This window comes from Pteropus medius, unplaced genomic scaffold, assembly GCF_902729225.1.
Source record: "Pteropus medius unplaced genomic scaffold, Ma_sr-lr_union100, whole genome shotgun sequence".
NCBI lineage: Eukaryota > Metazoa > Chordata > Mammalia > Chiroptera > Pteropodidae > Pteropus > Pteropus medius.
Genome location: NW_024346771.1, coordinates 1,412,133 through 1,431,387, shown reverse-complemented (window position 1 = coordinate 1,431,387; position 19,255 = coordinate 1,412,133). Strand labels below are relative to the sequence as shown.

General features: G+C 33.9%; 1 protein-coding gene across 3 annotated transcripts in view; it reads left to right on the top strand.

The window, feature by feature from the left end:
- The window catches only part of SLC9A9 (solute carrier family 9 member A9), a 505,685-nt gene that overhangs the window by 299,044 nt on the left and 187,386 nt on the right, over positions 1-19,255 (top strand). For all 3 annotated transcript variants that reach the window (XM_039876498.1, XM_039876497.1, XM_039876499.1), the window contains 2 exons: positions 13,407-13,520; positions 15,081-15,192. In XM_039876498.1, the coding sequence (XP_039732432.1) occupies positions 13,407-13,520; positions 15,081-15,192 (226 nt within the window). The remainder of the gene's footprint in view (positions 1-13,406; positions 13,521-15,080; positions 15,193-19,255) is intronic.

Genomic DNA, 19,255 nt, shown 5'->3' with positions numbered 1-19,255 from the left:
ATCGCCTGTTCATGACTTTACCCATTCTTCTGAGTATTCAGTTTGATTTTCCAGAAGGCGAGATCCTAGGGTGTTCAGCATCAGAAATATAAGAGTTATAAGGAATGAGCTCTCCTTGGGTAGAGTAACTTTGTTTTCCAAACCAAAAAGAACAAATGGTGGAAAAACAGAATTGTAGTTAGATGAGAACAAAGAACGAAGTATCTGAAATAGATAAGTCCCCTCAAAATCTTAAATGCATGGTTTCCTCACCCATGGAAAAGGAGAAAGTGCCACATACAGATAGGATGAAGGCATAGGGTATAGACGAATCAAAACCCCAGTTTTGCCTAAGAAGGCTCAGCAGTTCTCCTGATATAGGTTGTAATTTGACTCAAATTACACTCAGAAATCCCTGTTGAGGAGAATCACTCAATATGATTTATCATTCTCAATCAACAACTTTAACTTTAAAATATAATATGAAAACTAGTGCTGACAAGGTAGCAAACTAGCTTCAGCTGCTGGCTCCTTCTTCCCAAATCAAACCTGAAGAAACTATGTAATTGAGAGGACACATAAAGCTAAGCAAGTAACAGAACAATAAGGACTCTTGGAGAGGCCATCTCAAAGTGGTGTAGAGGATGTCAGACAGAAGCTAGTGAAGGAATAAGAAGCAAGATTCAGTTGGAGATTTTAACTTCTGCATTCCCTTCTTCCCCTCGTTGTTTTGGGGTGAGCTTCACCCACCTTATCACAACAGCCTAGGGCATCCATTGGAATGCCAATGGGATAGCACCTAGGCAATGAAGAAGTTAAAGGTTTGCCCTGCCCTTGGGCATCCTCTCCACTATCTCATCTCCTGTGCCTTCCAACCCCTAGACTGATGGAAGATGACCTAGAGAGATTGCCTCTTCCCAGTGTCACTTCATTTTAAGAATTTAAGGGTGAGTCCCTGAATTACCAGAGGAGTTATCAGAGTAGGGAACCCAATTCAAGTTTCTGGGGTGATAAAAAATTTGATATTATTGAGAGTTTTCTCTACCCTGGAGCTCATTCCTTCTCATCTTCTAAAAATCATTGAAAGGACACTTCAGTTTGTGTGTGGGTGACGGGGGTGGGGGAAGGGGGTTCCTCATAACATTGCCAAATAGGATTGACCCCAGGAAAATATGAATTTACAGGCCAAAATAACAAGATGCCCAATGAGTACAACCACTATAAAATAGGGAATAAATCTGGACATAGGCCAAATGAAGCAAAATTATTGGAACAGACAAAGCAAGAATTTAAAATAAACATAATTAATATTCTTAAAGAGATAAAGGAGAACATTAGTTACATGAAGCAGATAAAAAATTGTGAAAAGAATCAAATGGAAATATTGAATTTTACAGAGAGTCGAAATAGAGAACAGACACCTATCCAACACAAAATCAGAACTGGTTAATTAATGGAAAAGTTAATTAAAACAAAGAATCATTAAAAAATGACACAAATACCTCTGACATTTAATTGTCGCTTATATAAATGCATATTCATTTGCCAATCTTTTGAAAGAAGCAATGCTTTTTCTTTGAATCTTAGAGTTCTAGGTTGTCTTTCTTGCACAAAGCACACCCAAAATATATCTACCAGAACTTCCAGTTTCTATTTCAGTGTTTAGTTCAGAGCCAAGAATTAAAAGACATTGGCGAAGCAATATAAGTTAAGATTCTTTCTATATTTAAAGATACATATTTTGCAACTTTTTACAGTTGTCCTGCTCACTATTAATTAAGTAGTGTTTTCTAAGCAACTAAATTTTATCTTTTCTACACACTTAACTTAGTTTTTTGAAAAAAGTCAAAACTCTTTCATATTTACACTAAATTAATCTATAAAGTTAAATTTCACAATTACAAACACCAGTTGAAAGCAGAGATAAACAGATTTTAAAACAAGTGGAATTGAGCCTTGTTAAGTCTAAAATTCCTATGGTTGCAACAGAAATGGCTTGGGCACCCTGGAGAGTAACTCAGTAGCCTCCAGCATTTAGTGTGGGTAAGTCTTGGGTCACTGTGCTTTACAAAAGGAGTGGAGAGTTAAGTTAGAGATTGAAGACTAATTAAGAGCTTGTAGTGTGTAGCAGTGGAAGAGTCTTTTCTTCTATATATGTATATGATTTGTTTTGCATATAAATTCATTTTGAATATTATCAAAAATACACAGATAGCCCAAGAAAATTTTATGAGAGAATTTTGTGGAGTAACTTTGAAGTACCTAAACAATTTGGAACAAAAACAAAATTAGCTCCAAACCACCAAAAATAAGTCAAAGCTAAAATGCTCATACAGAATTGTTTTATGCATGCATGGTTTTTAATGTGAAAATATAACTGTCATCCTTGGAAACAAAGAGAAATATATTCTAGTACTGTAATAATTCATAGTTTTTGACATTTTACCTATTCTGTCAAAGGTATGCAGTAGCTTCAATATAAAGAGGTTTTAAGGAGGGAGAATTTATAAATCTACCGGAAAAAGAAAGCGCAACAAAGTTAATCAGTGTAAAATAAGAGTTTTCTGAAGTTCAGTATAAGCAGTGACAATCTACATTCACTACATTTTAATGGTGCATTACAAAGAAACAAGTCAAGCAAACTCAATTTTCATTAGCTATTGATTTATTGATATCCATACCTTCATAAAAATCATTTGATAGCTGTTCTCCAATTGAATGGCATTATTCAAACGTCACATATTTTTCTCTTTCATTTTCATTGATTTCTCTGATTTATTAAGACTCACCCTCCAATTTCTCATCATGTTCAGCAGAATCAATATTCTACTCTAAGCTTCAATCCTTCTATTGAATGCCTTTCCATAATACACTCTACCACAGTTCAAAAATTGAACTCAAGTTTTCCGCATAATGAAAATGATTTTTAACCTTCGGTTGTGCTTTTTCTTTTCTTTGTCAGTCAAGTCAATTAAATCTATAACCTTCTGGAGAAAAAAAATTAAGTTTGAATATTACTGTTTATATAAAGAGTTATGTACATGTATTAGATTTAAAATCATATTGAAATACACAAGGAAAAAAAAAACACTTGTACCTCTTCACCTTCTAAATTGTAAAATATCTACCACCATGTATTGTACAAAAGATGACTCCATAGGAAAATAAAAAGTTAAGCAGAGAATTTGGTCAGGTTAAGGAGCAAATTAATTTAATTAGCCTTCAAATTTTTTCCCTCGAAAATAGCTAATTTAGAATGTTTCTCAAAAAATTTTGAATATGGTGAATGAACTAACATAAATGACAGTGTTTATTAGGAATAACATAACATGAAGTAAAGCTTTTCAAATTTTTAATATAGTGAAACAACCAAGTGTTATTTCAAACCCATACTTCAATTTCTGATTCTAAAATACAGAAGGCACATCATTTTTGAATGAATACCAGTTCGATTCTAGTGTTGTGCATTTGTCCTGGTGTTCTACTGCATTTCATTGTGAAATTGCTGATCATAAAACCACACTAAGTAATGTCCTTGACCCTAGGTTTTTTAGTTCACAACACTTTCATCAAGGAAATGGAATGGCATGGAGAGGTTAAAATACAGCTCATGGTGTTTGGGGCTCAACATTCTGCATGTTGCCAGTGGTAAATCTTCATGTGTATTCATAGCAGATGGAATGGTATATCCTCAGCCATATTGTGGCTGTTTGTCACTCAGATCACTAGCGAGGATTGAGATATTGGTGTTCAACTCAGAGACCTTAAAACATGACATCATTATAAATCTTCCTTTTTTGTGTACATTCTTCATACTCCCACTGAAGAAAAAAATTAGTATAGGCTAATTACAAAGATAAAAAGATATAAGATGAATTAAAGAAAAAGAGATTAAGAATAGCTAAATGAAAAAAATTAAAGAAATGGAATATGAACCTTTAAAAATGTTTATAATCTGTAAATTTCCCATGCCAGTACCTGATATTAATATCAATGTTTCTTTTGATTTATTCAATAAGAGATTTTTTAAGCATTGTTTTATTTCTGCACAGAAAAGATATTGTTTCAACTAGTTAATTATTGTAGCTAGTATTTAGTTAGTATTTAGCCAGGCAAAACCACAGAGAAACTAATTATGTTATTTCATAACTCTTTTTACCCCCAAGAGCCAGTACTATTAGATGTACTGAGAAGATCCTTCTTGAGAACCCCATTTAAAAATAAATCTGGTTACTGTAGCCCTCCAGCATTTACAGGTATTCTAGACTGGAAGCCCCACATGCCAACCACAAACTCCCAGCAAAATCTTTACTTTCAAGACTAGCAAGACTGTGGAATGTGACAGTTACTGCCTAACCAGTAAAATTGTTTACTACTGCAACTGTTCTTTAAATCTCCTTTCTATTATTAGAGCAAGGCAGTATGAAACATAATGGTTCTATATTTGACATATTTTCTATGAACCAAAGAAGTAGAAGTAGGAGAAATGGTTGAAAGTAATAGAGAACCAAATTTCAGTTCAATATGAGAAAGGATTTTCTAACAGTTATAGATGACCAAAAATACCATTCGTTTTCTTGTAGTGAGGTTTTGCAGTGTTCAATTACAAGCTAGGCAGCCCCTTGACAAGAGTGTTGAAGCAATCAAGCATTGGCTATATGTCTGGACTAAATATGTTACAAGGTGACTCTACTCTTGAAATCTTGTGATCTTATATTGTGTGGGCTGTGTGTGTGTGTGTGTGTGTGTGTGTGTGTGTGTGTGTGTGTGTATTTAAATTCATCAAAATAGATCTAAAACCAATCTTATTTGGGGACCAATATTTCTGATCATTATCATGATAATAAGCACTCTGTGAAGATAGAGGTTTGAGAAGCTATTCTTAATAGTATTTAACTTAAATGCAACCTTACAAAACCTTATACTGACTTTTACTTTAATAGCCAAGGGAAAAAAAAAAAAGGAAGAATAAACAGTGGAAAACCTCCAGAAATAACTCTATTATCAGTGTTTACTGGCTAATGTAATTTAGTAAATTCACAGAAAATAACTTTCCCCTTAGGTTATAAGCTCAAGGATTTCAAGTACATCTGGCTACAGTATTTATTCAGTTTAATGAAACTCAATTCCTTGTAGCTGTAACTACATTTATTTCTGTATTAAATTTACTTACTTAATGATGCCTATTCATCTTCCTAAAGTGTGTTTTCTTGTGTTTTTATAGGCTGTGCTTTAGAAATTCTCATGTTTTAAAAAAAGTCAAGTTTTAAAGAAGATAGCAAAATGTAGAGAGAGGGCCAGGTAACAGTCAAGAGTGCATAGGGAACTCAAGAATTCTCAAACAAAGAAATATATGACGAAGAAGCAGCTCTCTGAACACTTAAGTGGTACGCTTCATCTACTTCAGGGCCTGTATAGTCCTAAACTTCAAGAATGTGATCTTGGATTTGGAGCCCATCTCCTGCAGTGGGGCAGAGACAGTAAAAGCTTTTAACATAGTCCCTAGCACAATTTAAGTTCTAAAATAAATGAGTTCCACTAGCATTATTATTATTTTAGAAATAGTATTACTGATATTATTATAGTGTCCCAAATCTAGAAAGATCTCACAGGATTGCACTTACACTCATATGTAACTATAAGTCTTCCGCTCATAGCAAGGCTGCATGCTGGGAATCATGACCTTGACTGGCAATAAAGCCTTCGTTTCCTATGCTACCTCTAGAGCCCATAGAAATTATTGGGTTCATCTTGAACAAATTTCCTCAGGTCTTGGGACTAAACATGTGTTTGAATCCCAGGAGCAAAAGTTTATAATTTCAGTAGAATATATTGTAATGTTTGCAAATCCACCGATGTAGGAATAAAAATTATTCACGTATACTCCTGTTTTTTTCAAAATAGTTATAGATAAATTCAATAATGTATAAAAAAATGAAACTGAGATATTCTCTAAAGAATGCTCCCTGTTAGGAATAAAGACAAATTTTATAAACAAATAAATAATCTTGAGACAAAATTATGGAAAAAATAAAAGAACATTTTAGTTCTTCCTTTCCTTTTATTTTTGTTATAGTGTTATAGGTTCCTTAACACTCCAGTTAAAATGAATTTTAGTCCATTACTTGGACAAGTAGCTGCAAGTCAGTAGGTTTTTATCTAACTGTGCTAAGCCAAATAAATCCATGTTGAGAAATTCATAAGAATTTCATTAGTAATTAGGTAAGCAGGGTATAGTGAACTGGTGTACTATTTCTCTACATGAACCATAGTAATATGGTAAAGTTTCATTCTTTTACTAAAAGTAGAAAAAAAAAACATCAAAATTAGTGATAAGCAAATTGTATAAAAGATAGTAAATAACTCAGACTAAAAAATACAGTATCTAATAAATCTTCAGAGAACTTGATTTGCTGACCAGATTGTTGTTTAAATAACATATTAATGGTTACCATGAACTTTCAAAGTTTTTACATAGATTATCCTCTAATGTAGTTTAAATATTTCCCCAGTCTTGTTTGCACCATTAACTTGCTTTTTTTTTTTCCTAAAGGAAAACTTTGCTAAGCAAAGATTGCTTTTAACCTGGGTCCTCTCCAAAGGCTCACAAAATATAAATCAATGAAAATAAAGTTAATATTGTTTACTGTGCCGAATAAATAAAATGTTGAATCAAGTTAATTTTCATTGACCCTTAAAGAGGAGGAAGTAGAATTGAGGTCATTCATATTGAATATTGAATTGAATAGCTTGACACTGTTTTTGTTATAATGATGACAATGATGATTGGTTTTGGGGTGGATTTTTTGTTGTTCTGTTTTTTTTCTTTTTTTCAAAATTGACCAATAAATCTATTCCCTTAGTAATTGACCATTCCAGGCCACACTGAGACAATGAAGTTCTAATAGTCAAATTGTTTTCTTTTATCAGCATAGAGATACTGTAGATTCTTCTTTTGAAACATGTCTTCAGGAGATTTTTGTGTGAAAAACAAAATTAAATTTGTCCACACATTTCATTAAATGCCCTAAGAAGGAAATTATTATGAAAACTGTTTATTCAGAGGAATGTTGTTACATGATATAAATAGACAAAAAGATGCTAATCAATGCTGTTGCACTGTTATGAAGAGAATCTTTTTAAAATGCTAACGACCATCTACAATTTAAAATAAGTGAGTCTATCAGATTGTCAAAGGTTTTTAAAATTGACAAAAACTAATTTTGGCAAGAGTGTAAGGAAAAGGGTACCCTCTGCACAGTATTACAGATGCAAATTGGTATATTCTTTCTGAAGGGCATACCGGTAGTATGTTGAAAAAGAAAATTGATGTTTACACTTTGACAGAAGTAGTCCATGACTAGGAATTTGACCTAAGGAGTAACCACTCAACTAGGGAGAGCTATTTGTACAAAGGTACATGTTGCAGCATTGTTTATGATGCGGGGCAGGGGAAATCTGGAAACAACCAAATATCTAATAATAGGTATAGTAAAATAAAATTTTGTAGGACAATACAAGAGGTTATTGTGCTACCATTAAATATCATTTAGTAGATTCAAATTGCTTGTCAAGGAAAGAGTCTTGTAAAATATCGACTTAATGAAAGTAAGTTATACAAAAAATACGGTCAGATTTAGGTAACATTATTCAAGTTATCTATACATCTATGATCTCCGAATAGAGATCACTGAAAAAAATGTTCCACAAAAAGATAAGTGCTTTCATTTTGCTGTTTGTATTTTTCTTTGCTGAACAAAACAATTTTTATAGAAAATAAGAAAAATATTAGAAATAGTTGATAACTTCCTGAAAATAAAATGATGAAGAGTTTCTGCTTGAGTAAGGTTAAAGGAAGAAAGTATTTGGAACATTTTTTATTCTACTTTAAAATTTTAACTGTGAAAGTAACACAGGTTCATGGTAAATAATAATAATAATAATAATAATAATAATAATAATAATACGAATATCAAATGTCCATAAAGTGAAGTGAAAGTCATTTGTCTATGTATTTGTTTAACATACCTGATGGGTTCATACATACACAAACATATTCTTTATTTCTCTAAATTACTTTTTATTATTTAATAATGGATCTTGGATATCTTTCTATAACAATACATATATAATGCTATAAAATGTATTCTATTATATAATTGTATCATGTTTATTTAAATATTTCTTATAGAGATTTGCTTCTAAGTTTTTGCTAATAAATTCAATTTTTGTACAATTTTCTGATTGAAAAATTATATACAAAATTAGTGGTGGTTTTGGACTACATTTATAAATGAGTTTTGTTTTATCATTTACACTTGATTCTTCTGAAATTTATTTGGATATGAGGAGCGAGTTAGAAATACATCTTTATTTTTGGTTATTTTTCCCCAAATTAACCAACCTTTTCTGTAATCTTTCTAAACAATCTATCTTTCCTCACAATGTTATCATTTCTCTCTAAATTGATGTGCATAGTCTGTGTTACAAAATAAATTACCATAAAACTGTGGGTGGGAAATTGACAAAAATAATTATTCACCCTGAAAAATAAACAGTCAAGAAGAGTTAGCTATGAGGGATAGCTGATGTCAGAACAACTCTCTTTTAGGAAAAAACTAGAAAAGCCAGAAAAAAATATAGAAAAGCAAGTGTTCAAAGGAATTGACGAGTAACTCCTGCATCAGAACTTGGACCAAGACACTAAATAAAAACAAATTAAAACCAAAGTATGTTGAAGGCAGAAAATAATAAAAATAATAGAGAAATTAATGAAATAGAGAGAAAAAGAATACAACATAAAAAAAGCAACAAAGCCAAAGTTGCTTCTTGGAAACACTCATAAAATTGATAACTCCCTAACAAGATTTATCAATAAGAAAAGATACAAGTTAACAACATGGGAGGGGGGTACTTAACTACAGACACGAAGATAATGAAGATCTTATGAATGACTATATACCAGTAAATATGAAAGTTTAGACGGAATGACAAACACAACTTACTAAGACTAATACAGTAGTGAAGAGAAAATTGGCTAATACTATATCTATTAGAATAATTGTATCTACAATAATAATTGTAATAATTGTAGTTTCAAATCTTTCTACAAAGAAAACTCCAAGCCCAGAATTCTTTTAAGCACTTAAGAAAGAGAATAAGAACCTAACATCGGTAACTTTATCAATACAACCTGGTAAAGACTATACAAGAAAGGAAAATTATAAGCCAGTCTTTTGTCATATGAACACATAAATTCTCAACATGATGTTAAAAAATTAAATCTATATTTTAAAAAAGAAATAGAAGGGAACATCTTTAATCTGTTAAAGCATTTCTATGAATTTAGTAGAGAAATATTGAAAGTTTTCCTTTTAAGACTGGGAAGAAGACAAAGATACCCCATCATCACTTCTATTCCGCAATGTGCCAGAGGTCCTAACAAGTGTCAGATACAAAATTTATAGTGACTGGAAAGGAAAAAAAAAATTATCCTTATTTGAAAACAATATAATTGTGAAAGTCCAAAAGAATATACCAATAAACTGTAAGAATTATTAAATAAATTTAGGAAGGCTCTGAATACCAGATCAATTTAAAAAAATCAATTATATATGTGTATATAACAACAAACAATTAGAAGACAAACTTTGAAAAGGGTGCCATTTATAATAGCAACAAAAAACATCGAATATCTGGGAATAAACCTAACCAAAGATACAAAAAAAATCTTTATAAAGAAATTACTGAGGGAAATTCAAGAAAACCAAAATTGTTATAAGAACATATGAGGTTTATGGATTTAAAGTTTCAATACTATAAAGATGTACATTCTATCCACATTTAGTGGGACTCCAACTAAAATGCCAATAGTTAATTTTTATGGAAATGGACAACCTGATTCCTAAGTTCAAATGGCAAATAGAAAGAGGCAAAAGTGTAGATTCAAAAAACAGCAGTAAAACCAAGTGTTGGCAAGAATGTAAATCAACTAGAACTGCTGATGGGAGTGCAAATTGGTATCACCACATTGGAAAACTGCTTGGCACTATGTCTCAACAATTTTACAGAAATGCAAATATATATGTACAGCAGCAAAATTCATCATAGCCTCAAACTGGAAACAACCCAAATGTCTATCAATAATAGGATGAATAAATAAATTGTAATATATTCATATAATGAAAAAGATAAACTACTTCTACATACAACATGAAGAATCTCACCAACAAAATGTTGGTAAAAGAGTAAAAGACAAGTACGAAATATACATATTGTCTGATTTCATTCATTTCATATTAAAATTGAAAAACAAGGAAAACTTATTTGTGATGATAGAAGGGCAAATAGTATATAGTTGCATTGAGTGTGGAGTTATAAGTGGAGGGGAAACATGAGTAATGCTGGAGTGCTAGTAATAGTCTCTTATAAACCTTAAGTTGTACATATATAACTTGTATACTTTTCTGAGTGATTAAGCATCAATAAAAACATTTTTTAAACATGCAAAAATAACCAGAAAAATTCTAAAGAAGATAAAGCATGGGAATAATCTATATCTATGAAATATTATAATGTATTATGGATCTACATTAATTTTAAAAATGTGGCATTGATACAGGAATAGACAATAATAGGAGCAAAGAGCCAGTCCAGAAATGGACCTAAATGGAAAATCAAACTTTTATACAAAGTATATGTAAAAAGTTACTTGTAATTTTGGTTGGTGTTAGATTTCAATAAACTGACTGACTATCAAATTAAAATACTGAGTTATCCAAAGAAAGTAAATCTCTAAAATAAATATTTAATACCATGGGTCCTCATGAAAAATGTATGGGAAAAATTCCCATCATATCTCAACAACCAACAGAAAAAAAATGGACGTTTCCCCATATATTATTTTTCTACCTTTAAGGTAAGAAATAGATTAAAATTGGGTAGTGGTGGAGTACAGGGATAACAGATTTGTTACTGATCAAAAAAGGTCAAAAAGTTGACCATACACCCTTTTGTTTATCATCTATCTATATTGAGTCAGAGGGGTGTTTTGTTTTGTTAAACTGGTGCAGGACCATAAAGGAGTTTGTATCTTTTTAAGTGGTTGAAACCCCACCTCAAATCAAAAAGTGATTTCTTGGTGTCTTTAATTCAAAAGTTTAAGGATAGATTTTACTTTGGGAAAGGTTGAATACGAAAAATTAAATAGTGTCATCAGGACAGGGCTTCTCTCTGATGGCTATTTAACCCGCGATCACAAAATGGCTAGTACAGCTCCTGAGCCCGAGTGCTACAGTAAAAAAGTGGGTGGGGGCTTTGTCCCAAAATTCCCTGCAAAGGCCTCATTTTATTTTTTTTTTTTTTTTGGCTCTAAATGCATCACATCTATTCTGAACCAAACATGCTAGCTGGAGAAACACATTGATTTGAGTGGTTGAGTAGTTTAGTCCTAAATTACATATTCCATATTTGAACTAACTAGGCATCCGTCTGTAGCTGAGAGTGGGGAAGGAGATGGACCCCAAAAAGAAATTGGAGTGTGGCCACCAAAAAGAGACTGGATAGATCCTAGATGAAAAAATGTCCTCCCTAGAGGATAGAGGCAGGAGAAGAGGTCCTATGAATTTAACCTTGGTGTGTGTTTATTAATGTGAAAAACTGAGTAGTTGCCATGAACTGAATATTTGTGCCCATCTTCCCCCACATTCAAATGTTGAAGCCCTAACCCTCAATGTGATGATATTTACAGGTGGGATTTTTGTGGGGTGATTAGGTCACAAGAGTAGAACCCTCATGAATAGGATTAGTGCCCTTATAAGAGACATGAGAGAGATGACTTCTCTCTCCACCATGTGAGAATATAGCAAGTAAGCTGCTGTTTACAGACCAGGATAGGCTGCTATTTGCTCACGAGAACCAAATCATCCAGCATCCTAGTCTTGGCTTTTCCAACCTCTAGAACTGTGAGAAATAAGTTTCTGTTTTTTAAGTTACTCAAGTCTGTAGTATTTTGTTACAGTAGCCTGAACAGATTAAGATAGCTAAACTTCACTTTTTGAAAAAGTAAAGATTTGAGATAGAAAACTGTTCTCCATCCCCTATATTTTCTCCCATGTTTTCAAGTTGTCTGTGGTTATTTGGGCAACAGTATTTATTAAGATGAGCTGGCCTAGATTGTAAAACAAGTGCTCAAGATAACTGACATCACTGCCACTGCAGAAAGAGCATCTTGTGCCAAAGGAGCTGTGTCTTTTTTAATCCTTTCTTTCTATTACTGGTTTTAAATAATGTTTCTGACAAGATTCTGCTTTCCTTTCTGTTAACTGTCAGTAAAAAGGTATTGAGCATTATTGTAGGACTGTAAATACAGTACATGAAAAAAAATGAGTTATTAGAAAACCAAGAGAAATGCCTCCAGAGACGTTTACCCTAATGTTCTGATTTACATAGGACTGAGAATAAAGTTTTAGAAGGTTCCAAATAAAAAGTCTGGAATATAAACTAAAGTCTCTTCCAAATCTGCCTCTGTTGTAGCCTCCAGACATATTTCCCTTTAACTTCTAATGTTGGAAAATGATTTCATGTTCAACTTAAATTGTTTAGTTAATGGTCTAATAATAACTCTCATGGGCATTCGTCAGCATAGATGTTACTAGTCCATTCCTCTGACTGAGTTAGATGTATCTATTGTGTTCTTGCTGTATAAACTCATCCCTGGGATTAATCATCTTTTCACCAGCTACGAATTATGGACATTTAATGGATATGCCTACATCAATCAATGTAATGAGTCTCATTGTCTGGGGTTCGAAACATACTAATCATTCTAATGTTGAAATATAATCAACTCATCTTTATTCCAAGTTTCCAAGTTTTCCAAGTTTGTCCTTCCTACCTGCCTGAGGAAGGTAATTTAGCTGAAGCTTTTTTGAACGTGGTTCTTCAGAGTCTGGGAACTCAAGTGCACCTACTGGGTGATGTGCAGAAAACTCTAAACAATCTCTGCTTTGTTTACTATAGTACACCTTAATCAAATCACATAGTTTCAGTTTCTATAATGGGGAATATTCTGTCAGCTCAGTAGGAGTTGTTCCATGAAGGATTGTGTTGGTTAATACTACCCATGGGTATCTCTAGCAGCCTTGCAGTTGGAAAGGAGGATAGGATATTAACGTGGCTGAGGCATCTGTCACTGTGTAGAGGGCCATGGTAGAGTCAGCTGGCATGACAGGATAGGCAGGGGTTCCTGCGCCACTAGCCCAAACCTTCCTCTGCCAGCCCACCCTGCAGAAATTAAGCATAAGGCCAAAGGGATGGCCTTCATAGATAAAGGAGTACCATCCAGTCACCAAATACAGTTACAAGTTATTAAGTGAATTCGAACCTGCATCATATTTAATGGGTTTTGGTTTCTGTTTTGTTTTCAGTTGTTTGAATTTATGAACTTTTTGGCTGAGAACGTCATCTTTTGTTACATGGGCCTGGCACTGTTCACGTTCCAGAATCATATCTTTAATGCTCTCTTTATACTTGGAGCCTTTGTATCCTTTGCAATTTTGAACATGGGGTGATGAGAAAAGAGAACAAACTATGTACTTTTATTGATTATTCGGCTAAATTGTTAAAGTAATTTTGTCTGGTTTACTGCAGGGTTCAAATTTAAGGCAGATATGTAATTTCTAGTTAGGGAAGAAAAGCATCCTAAGAAATTGAGGCCTTTAATAAATGCTTATGGTACAGAATAAGAAGTTTGGAAAATACTGGGGGAAATAAAGGGGAAAAACTAAAAGAGAATGACATTTTTTGAATATTTACAATGTGTCCAAAATTATGAATCATTTACATAAAACTATGTCAATTCATTCTTTATAGAGAAATATATTTAATCTGCATCAGCATGTATCAGAAGATGGACAGGATTATTAAGCTTTAAAAATATTTCATTACAAGATGGTAAAATCTTCTTTCCAGTAAGGACTTTGAAAATAGGATACACAGAGTAAAGATCAAATGAAATTAGCATGATGGATGTATTTTCCATATCGTAATCATTGTGCACAAGTAAATTTATTCTAATAAGATAACCCTTTCTTATAAACGAAATAACAGATAAAATTTAGACCTCACTCTTTAATACAGAGGACTTTCCTAGGAAATGTCCGGGATATAGGCGTTCCCAATAGGAATGGATGACTGTACAAAAATATACTGAGGAACTGAAAATGTCCCTCAGGACAGTCAGCAGCTGTTGTTCTTCTGTCCACTGGGAAAGTGGACAGCTGTCCCCTTATATCACAGGCAGATGATCTTACAGCCAGGAGAATTGACCCTGCTTTATAAGCCTTGTTCTAACTAAGCACCTGCATTTGCCTTCTCTTCTCTTTTCACTGAGCACTCAGCTGAACGCTCAAATTTTATCTAAAGCCTGGATCTTAGGGGGAAGCTCCCTCTTCCCAAATAACTCCATCCCATTTGAGATCAAACTAGAATAGACAGACATCAGAGAAGGAGTCCAAGACAACAAAAGGAAAGAGAAGACTACCACAAATATTTTCATAGATTTTAACCTGTAAAAAATGCCTCAAGTTGTTCGTTGTATTATATGTTTTAGACAGGCAATTCCTCACACAATTAAATGCTCTAAGATAAAAAAAAAAAATAAGTGAAGCTTGCTTGATACAGGGAGTATATACTGATAGAAAATGAGATGGTAATCATGAGAAGTACATTTATCCTTTCTAAAGTGCTGCTTGAGAAGATAATGCCATAGTCTCACATTTTGCAGCAGAATTGAGTATAAAGTCAGTCATCAGCAACAAAAATGTGATGAGAAAATTTACAGTGATTGAAATGGTATTGGGTTAACAATTGTAAACCAAATATATATTCAAAGAAATGCAGAGTTCTCTATTATTTCTGGAAAGGAATTGACAATGAAAGATAAATTTTGGAAGCAAGTTGGACATACACATATTGACATGTTTATGCCTGTTTTCTGGGTTATAACATAGAGAAACTTAAAGACATAATATTTAAACCTCAAGGACTCGCACCCTCATTGCAGCAACATTTCCTCAATGTTTCCCTGTGCTCATCTGCAGCTAGCAATTTTTGTTGCCAGAGCCTGCAACATATATCCCCTCTCTTTCCTCCTGAATCTGGGCCGAAAACAGAAGATCCCCAGGAACTTTCAGCACATGATGATGTTTTCAGGTACGTGAGCTACGTTAAATGTTAATGTTGCTGTTCTCTCACACTTTCGCAGTATGTGGAAAACCATGAGGAGACTTAGAGACCTTCTAGGGAAGCACAGCTTCGCTTTATCCCATCGTATCTAGCACCGTGCTGATACTCCAACAGTTCTGAGCAACAGTGGTATTTCTCTTTCCAGAAGGAAAGTGAAATTAAAAGATACCTTGTTGGGATGGCCTCAAGGTAGGATACCTGCCAGAAACTGGCCTGGAACAGGTATTAGACTTTCCTCTCACCTATTTCAGATCAATTTTGATATTGGAGAATTTGCACGATTCTTTTATAAATTATGTACTTGAAAGTAAGTAGTCTGTAAATGGTGCCATTCTTCTATAATGTTAAGGCTCCTTCTCCTTAGAATCCCTGTTCCTGCCCTTTGCTAAGCTCCAGGAATTTCTCCTGGTTAATACAAAAGCAAATCATCTATGTATGCTCAGTTATTAGTTGAGAAAATAAGTATTAATTGCACACTCGCCAGGTGCCAAGAGCAATTCCAGGCACTAGTGAATGAAACTGACAAGGTTTCTGCTCTCAGGAAGCTTATGTTCTACTTACTAGGCTCCTTTTTCCAAAAGAAGATAAACCAAATGAATTTGCTGACTTTTCTTCTGTTCAACCAATTTTCCTACCATTAGTCTTTCTTGTTCAAAGACCTTTCCCCTACATGTCTTCTATGTGTGTATACATTTACATTACATTCAGAGGAAGTTCATTGGAAGATGAACTCTCAGAATAGAGTAAAATAAAATAAAATCTACTCTCAGAATAGAGTAAAATAAAATTTGGGGTACATGGGGTGATATGGAAAAAAATGAGAGAAACTATCATTTATTGAGTATCTATTATTTGCTACTCACTATAGATCAATCCTGTGAAGTAGATATTAACACTTTTTTAGTAGATATTAACATTTTTTAATGGAGAAACTGAAGTTCAAGATCTCAAAGATGTTAAGTAACTTAGCCAGGAAAGACAAAAGAATTCCTGAACTCAGTCTGTGAGACCCCACTTAAAACCCAAACAAGTGTCGCAAAATCTACATTTTTATAAGTAGTACTAGGAATAAAAGGCTCGTTTCACCTTCAGTTTCATTGTAGCCTGTCCCACACAGTGAAAGGTGGCAGCTCCCAGGTTAAGAATAAGTTGTTTTTAAAAATACAGACAAATAGAGATCCAGGGTTAAAAATCACCCATCCGTAGGCCTCTGGTAGTGCTTTCTTACATTTTCAGACATGCTAGAATGAGAGAGAGCCATAAAGAGGATAAGTTGGAATGACAGATGACTTTTGACTTAGAACACCAATAAACTTTGGTAATGAGTTGGCTTCTATTATGAGAAAACAAAAGGCAAATTTGATCACTTACAAATAAGAAGTCAGCACTGGTTTACATTTTTGCAAAGCATTTCTAGGAACTGGAAAGCACTCTTCCTCCTTTCTTATCAAAACATCAGTAGTATTACTCTGGAGAATTTTTAAATTTTAGATATTATCATTTAAACAATGCTTTATTTTACAAATAACACTTTGAGAAAAGTATAGATTTTTAGATAGCCATATTGGGATGTGAATGTCTGCCCAAATGGCCACCTGACTTTACGGTTTCTCCAGGGTTTGGCACATTCTGTGTTCACTTAGCTGTAGAATTGGAGCTGCATTAAAAACTGAGGCCAGCAATATGGTGTGTACAACCAAGGGATGTGAGGAAGCCCAGAATCTGATGATACCTTTATGATATTCTAAAGTAGGGAGTCAGCAGGTCTATCCCTGCTAATTTTGCAGACAGAGTTGGAATACAGCTAGACTCCTTTTTTACACATTGTCTAATGCTGTTTTTGCCCTTCAAGGCCAGAGTTGAGTTTTTACTACAGAAACCATATGGTCCACAAAACCGAAAATATTTACTATCTGGCCCTGTTCTAAAGCATCCTTATCCTCTAGGAAGAAAAAAAAAATGACCCATCACATTGATATTATTGGTTTAATTCAGGGAAATGCTAATCAGCTACTCTGTCTTTAAAAAGACCATCATGCCAAAATTTCAGGATGCCTACATACATATAGCAATGATGTCCAGAGAGTGATACCCTTTGTATTTCACAGTGAGCATCCACGTCATCTTCTAGTCATCGAGTCACTTACTGTTAGCAGTTTAGCAGCTTAAGGTCATCGTCATCTTGAGTTAAAATAGGTTTCTGCTTATAGATTTGACTAGATTTTTGTTCTGAATATTTTTCACATTGAAATGAATTTGAACAACAAAAAGATTGGGTTACTTCTTTATATTTTTAGTGCCCTTTTTATTACAAGTAAATAATATTGATGATATTGCCTTGAAAGAAAATGAGATTTTCTACTAAAAAGCCATCATACTAGCTTTAAAATGAGGAGCGTGCAACATTACATGGTTATTTAATGGACTCATAGATGCTCAACTCAAAAGTCATGTTATACTTTTCTAAGACCTTTCATGAAAAATGTTTTGAGACAGATAGCCAGTGAAAAGTAGGATAGGTATATTGGTCTCTTTTGCACAGAGAGGGAGAGAGAAAAAGTAAGAGAGAGAGAGAGAGAGACAGAGACAGAGACAGAGAGACACAGGTTGAGTATCTTGCTCACAATCTCACAACCGATTAGAGATGAAATTGAGACCTAGACTCAAGCTCCATGACTTTAAATTTGGAGGCCCTCATCCATATGACACTACTTCAGATTTACCTTCAAGGTCATGAGAACAAAAGTTAAATCAAAACCATGCCCTCCTAACCCAGGACAATCTCAACATGTCTAATGTGTCCCTCATGCAAACCCAACTCCTAAACAGTTTACAGTAAATGAAACATGTGGGTGACACCCCTTCTAATCATTAGTTCTGGTTTTTCACTGTACCCTTTGACCCCCATCAGAGTGTAGGAAGTATCAAGTGAGTTCATTACCACCTGCAGGGCAGTTTTTTTCTTCAAAAGAGAATGCTCCAGACTGAACTTTGATTTTTCTACATGATATGCTACACCTCACTTAGGACCTACAATTTTAAATGTATTTGCCAGGAAATAAAGAATTTAAAAGGTCAACATAAGGTAACATAAATCAGAGGAGGAGATAAGAAGCAGAACAAATAATACACTGTTGAGCTTTTTCTGAGTATGTGAGAACAACTCCTGCTGAAACCAGAGGAAAGAGCCCATCCCTTTAAAGAATAGTTGCTTTATAATATAGTCTAATTTAGTTCTTAATTATGCCTAAAGTGATTTTGGTCATCCAATAAAGATGACGTTAGTAGCCTTCTGTAGCAATCTAGTTGTCTGTGCTTCACTAATAAATTTAGGTGGAGACTTTCTTTACATAGCTGAAAACATTTTCAGAGTCCTTTGGCAAAGATAAACAATGACTTTCTATCTAAAATGAGAGTGTGAATTTATTTGCACATTCATTCATTCACAGTCATGCAGCTAGCTATTCATTCAGCATTTATTGACACCCTTCCTTGGGTAGTTATCTGGGTGAACCAAGGCAAAGATGTGGGTGCCGCCCTTAAGAGGCTTGTGCCTAACAAAGAGAGTTTGGCTTCAGCCCAAGCTCAGTTCACTAAGACAGTGTACTACAGGTGGTTCAAAGGTCAGTCAGATAAAACCAAGAACTTTCTGTCTTAGTCAATTATACCTATCATTTTTTTCCTTCATATAACGCATGCTCTTTTGACACTGGGCAGGAGAAGAGCTTTCCAAGCAGAAGTGGATTCACTTATAAAGTTAACAAAGCTTAAGCTTCAGGCTCCCTTGTTTATAGGGACTCCTTCCAAGAGTCCCCTGGGAGGGACCCTAGAAATATGTTCTGACGGCATGTAGAGTTTGTAAAATATATTTTTTCTATTATTTTTCTTTAATATGGCCCCCAAAATGTATAAGTTTCTCAGGCCCCACAAAACCTGAATCAGACCTGTCACCAAGTCTGTATGCACATGTAGGTGAAAGTTTACAAAAGTATCCAGCTTCTTATTACCTATGTTTTGGCAGTGAGGGGAC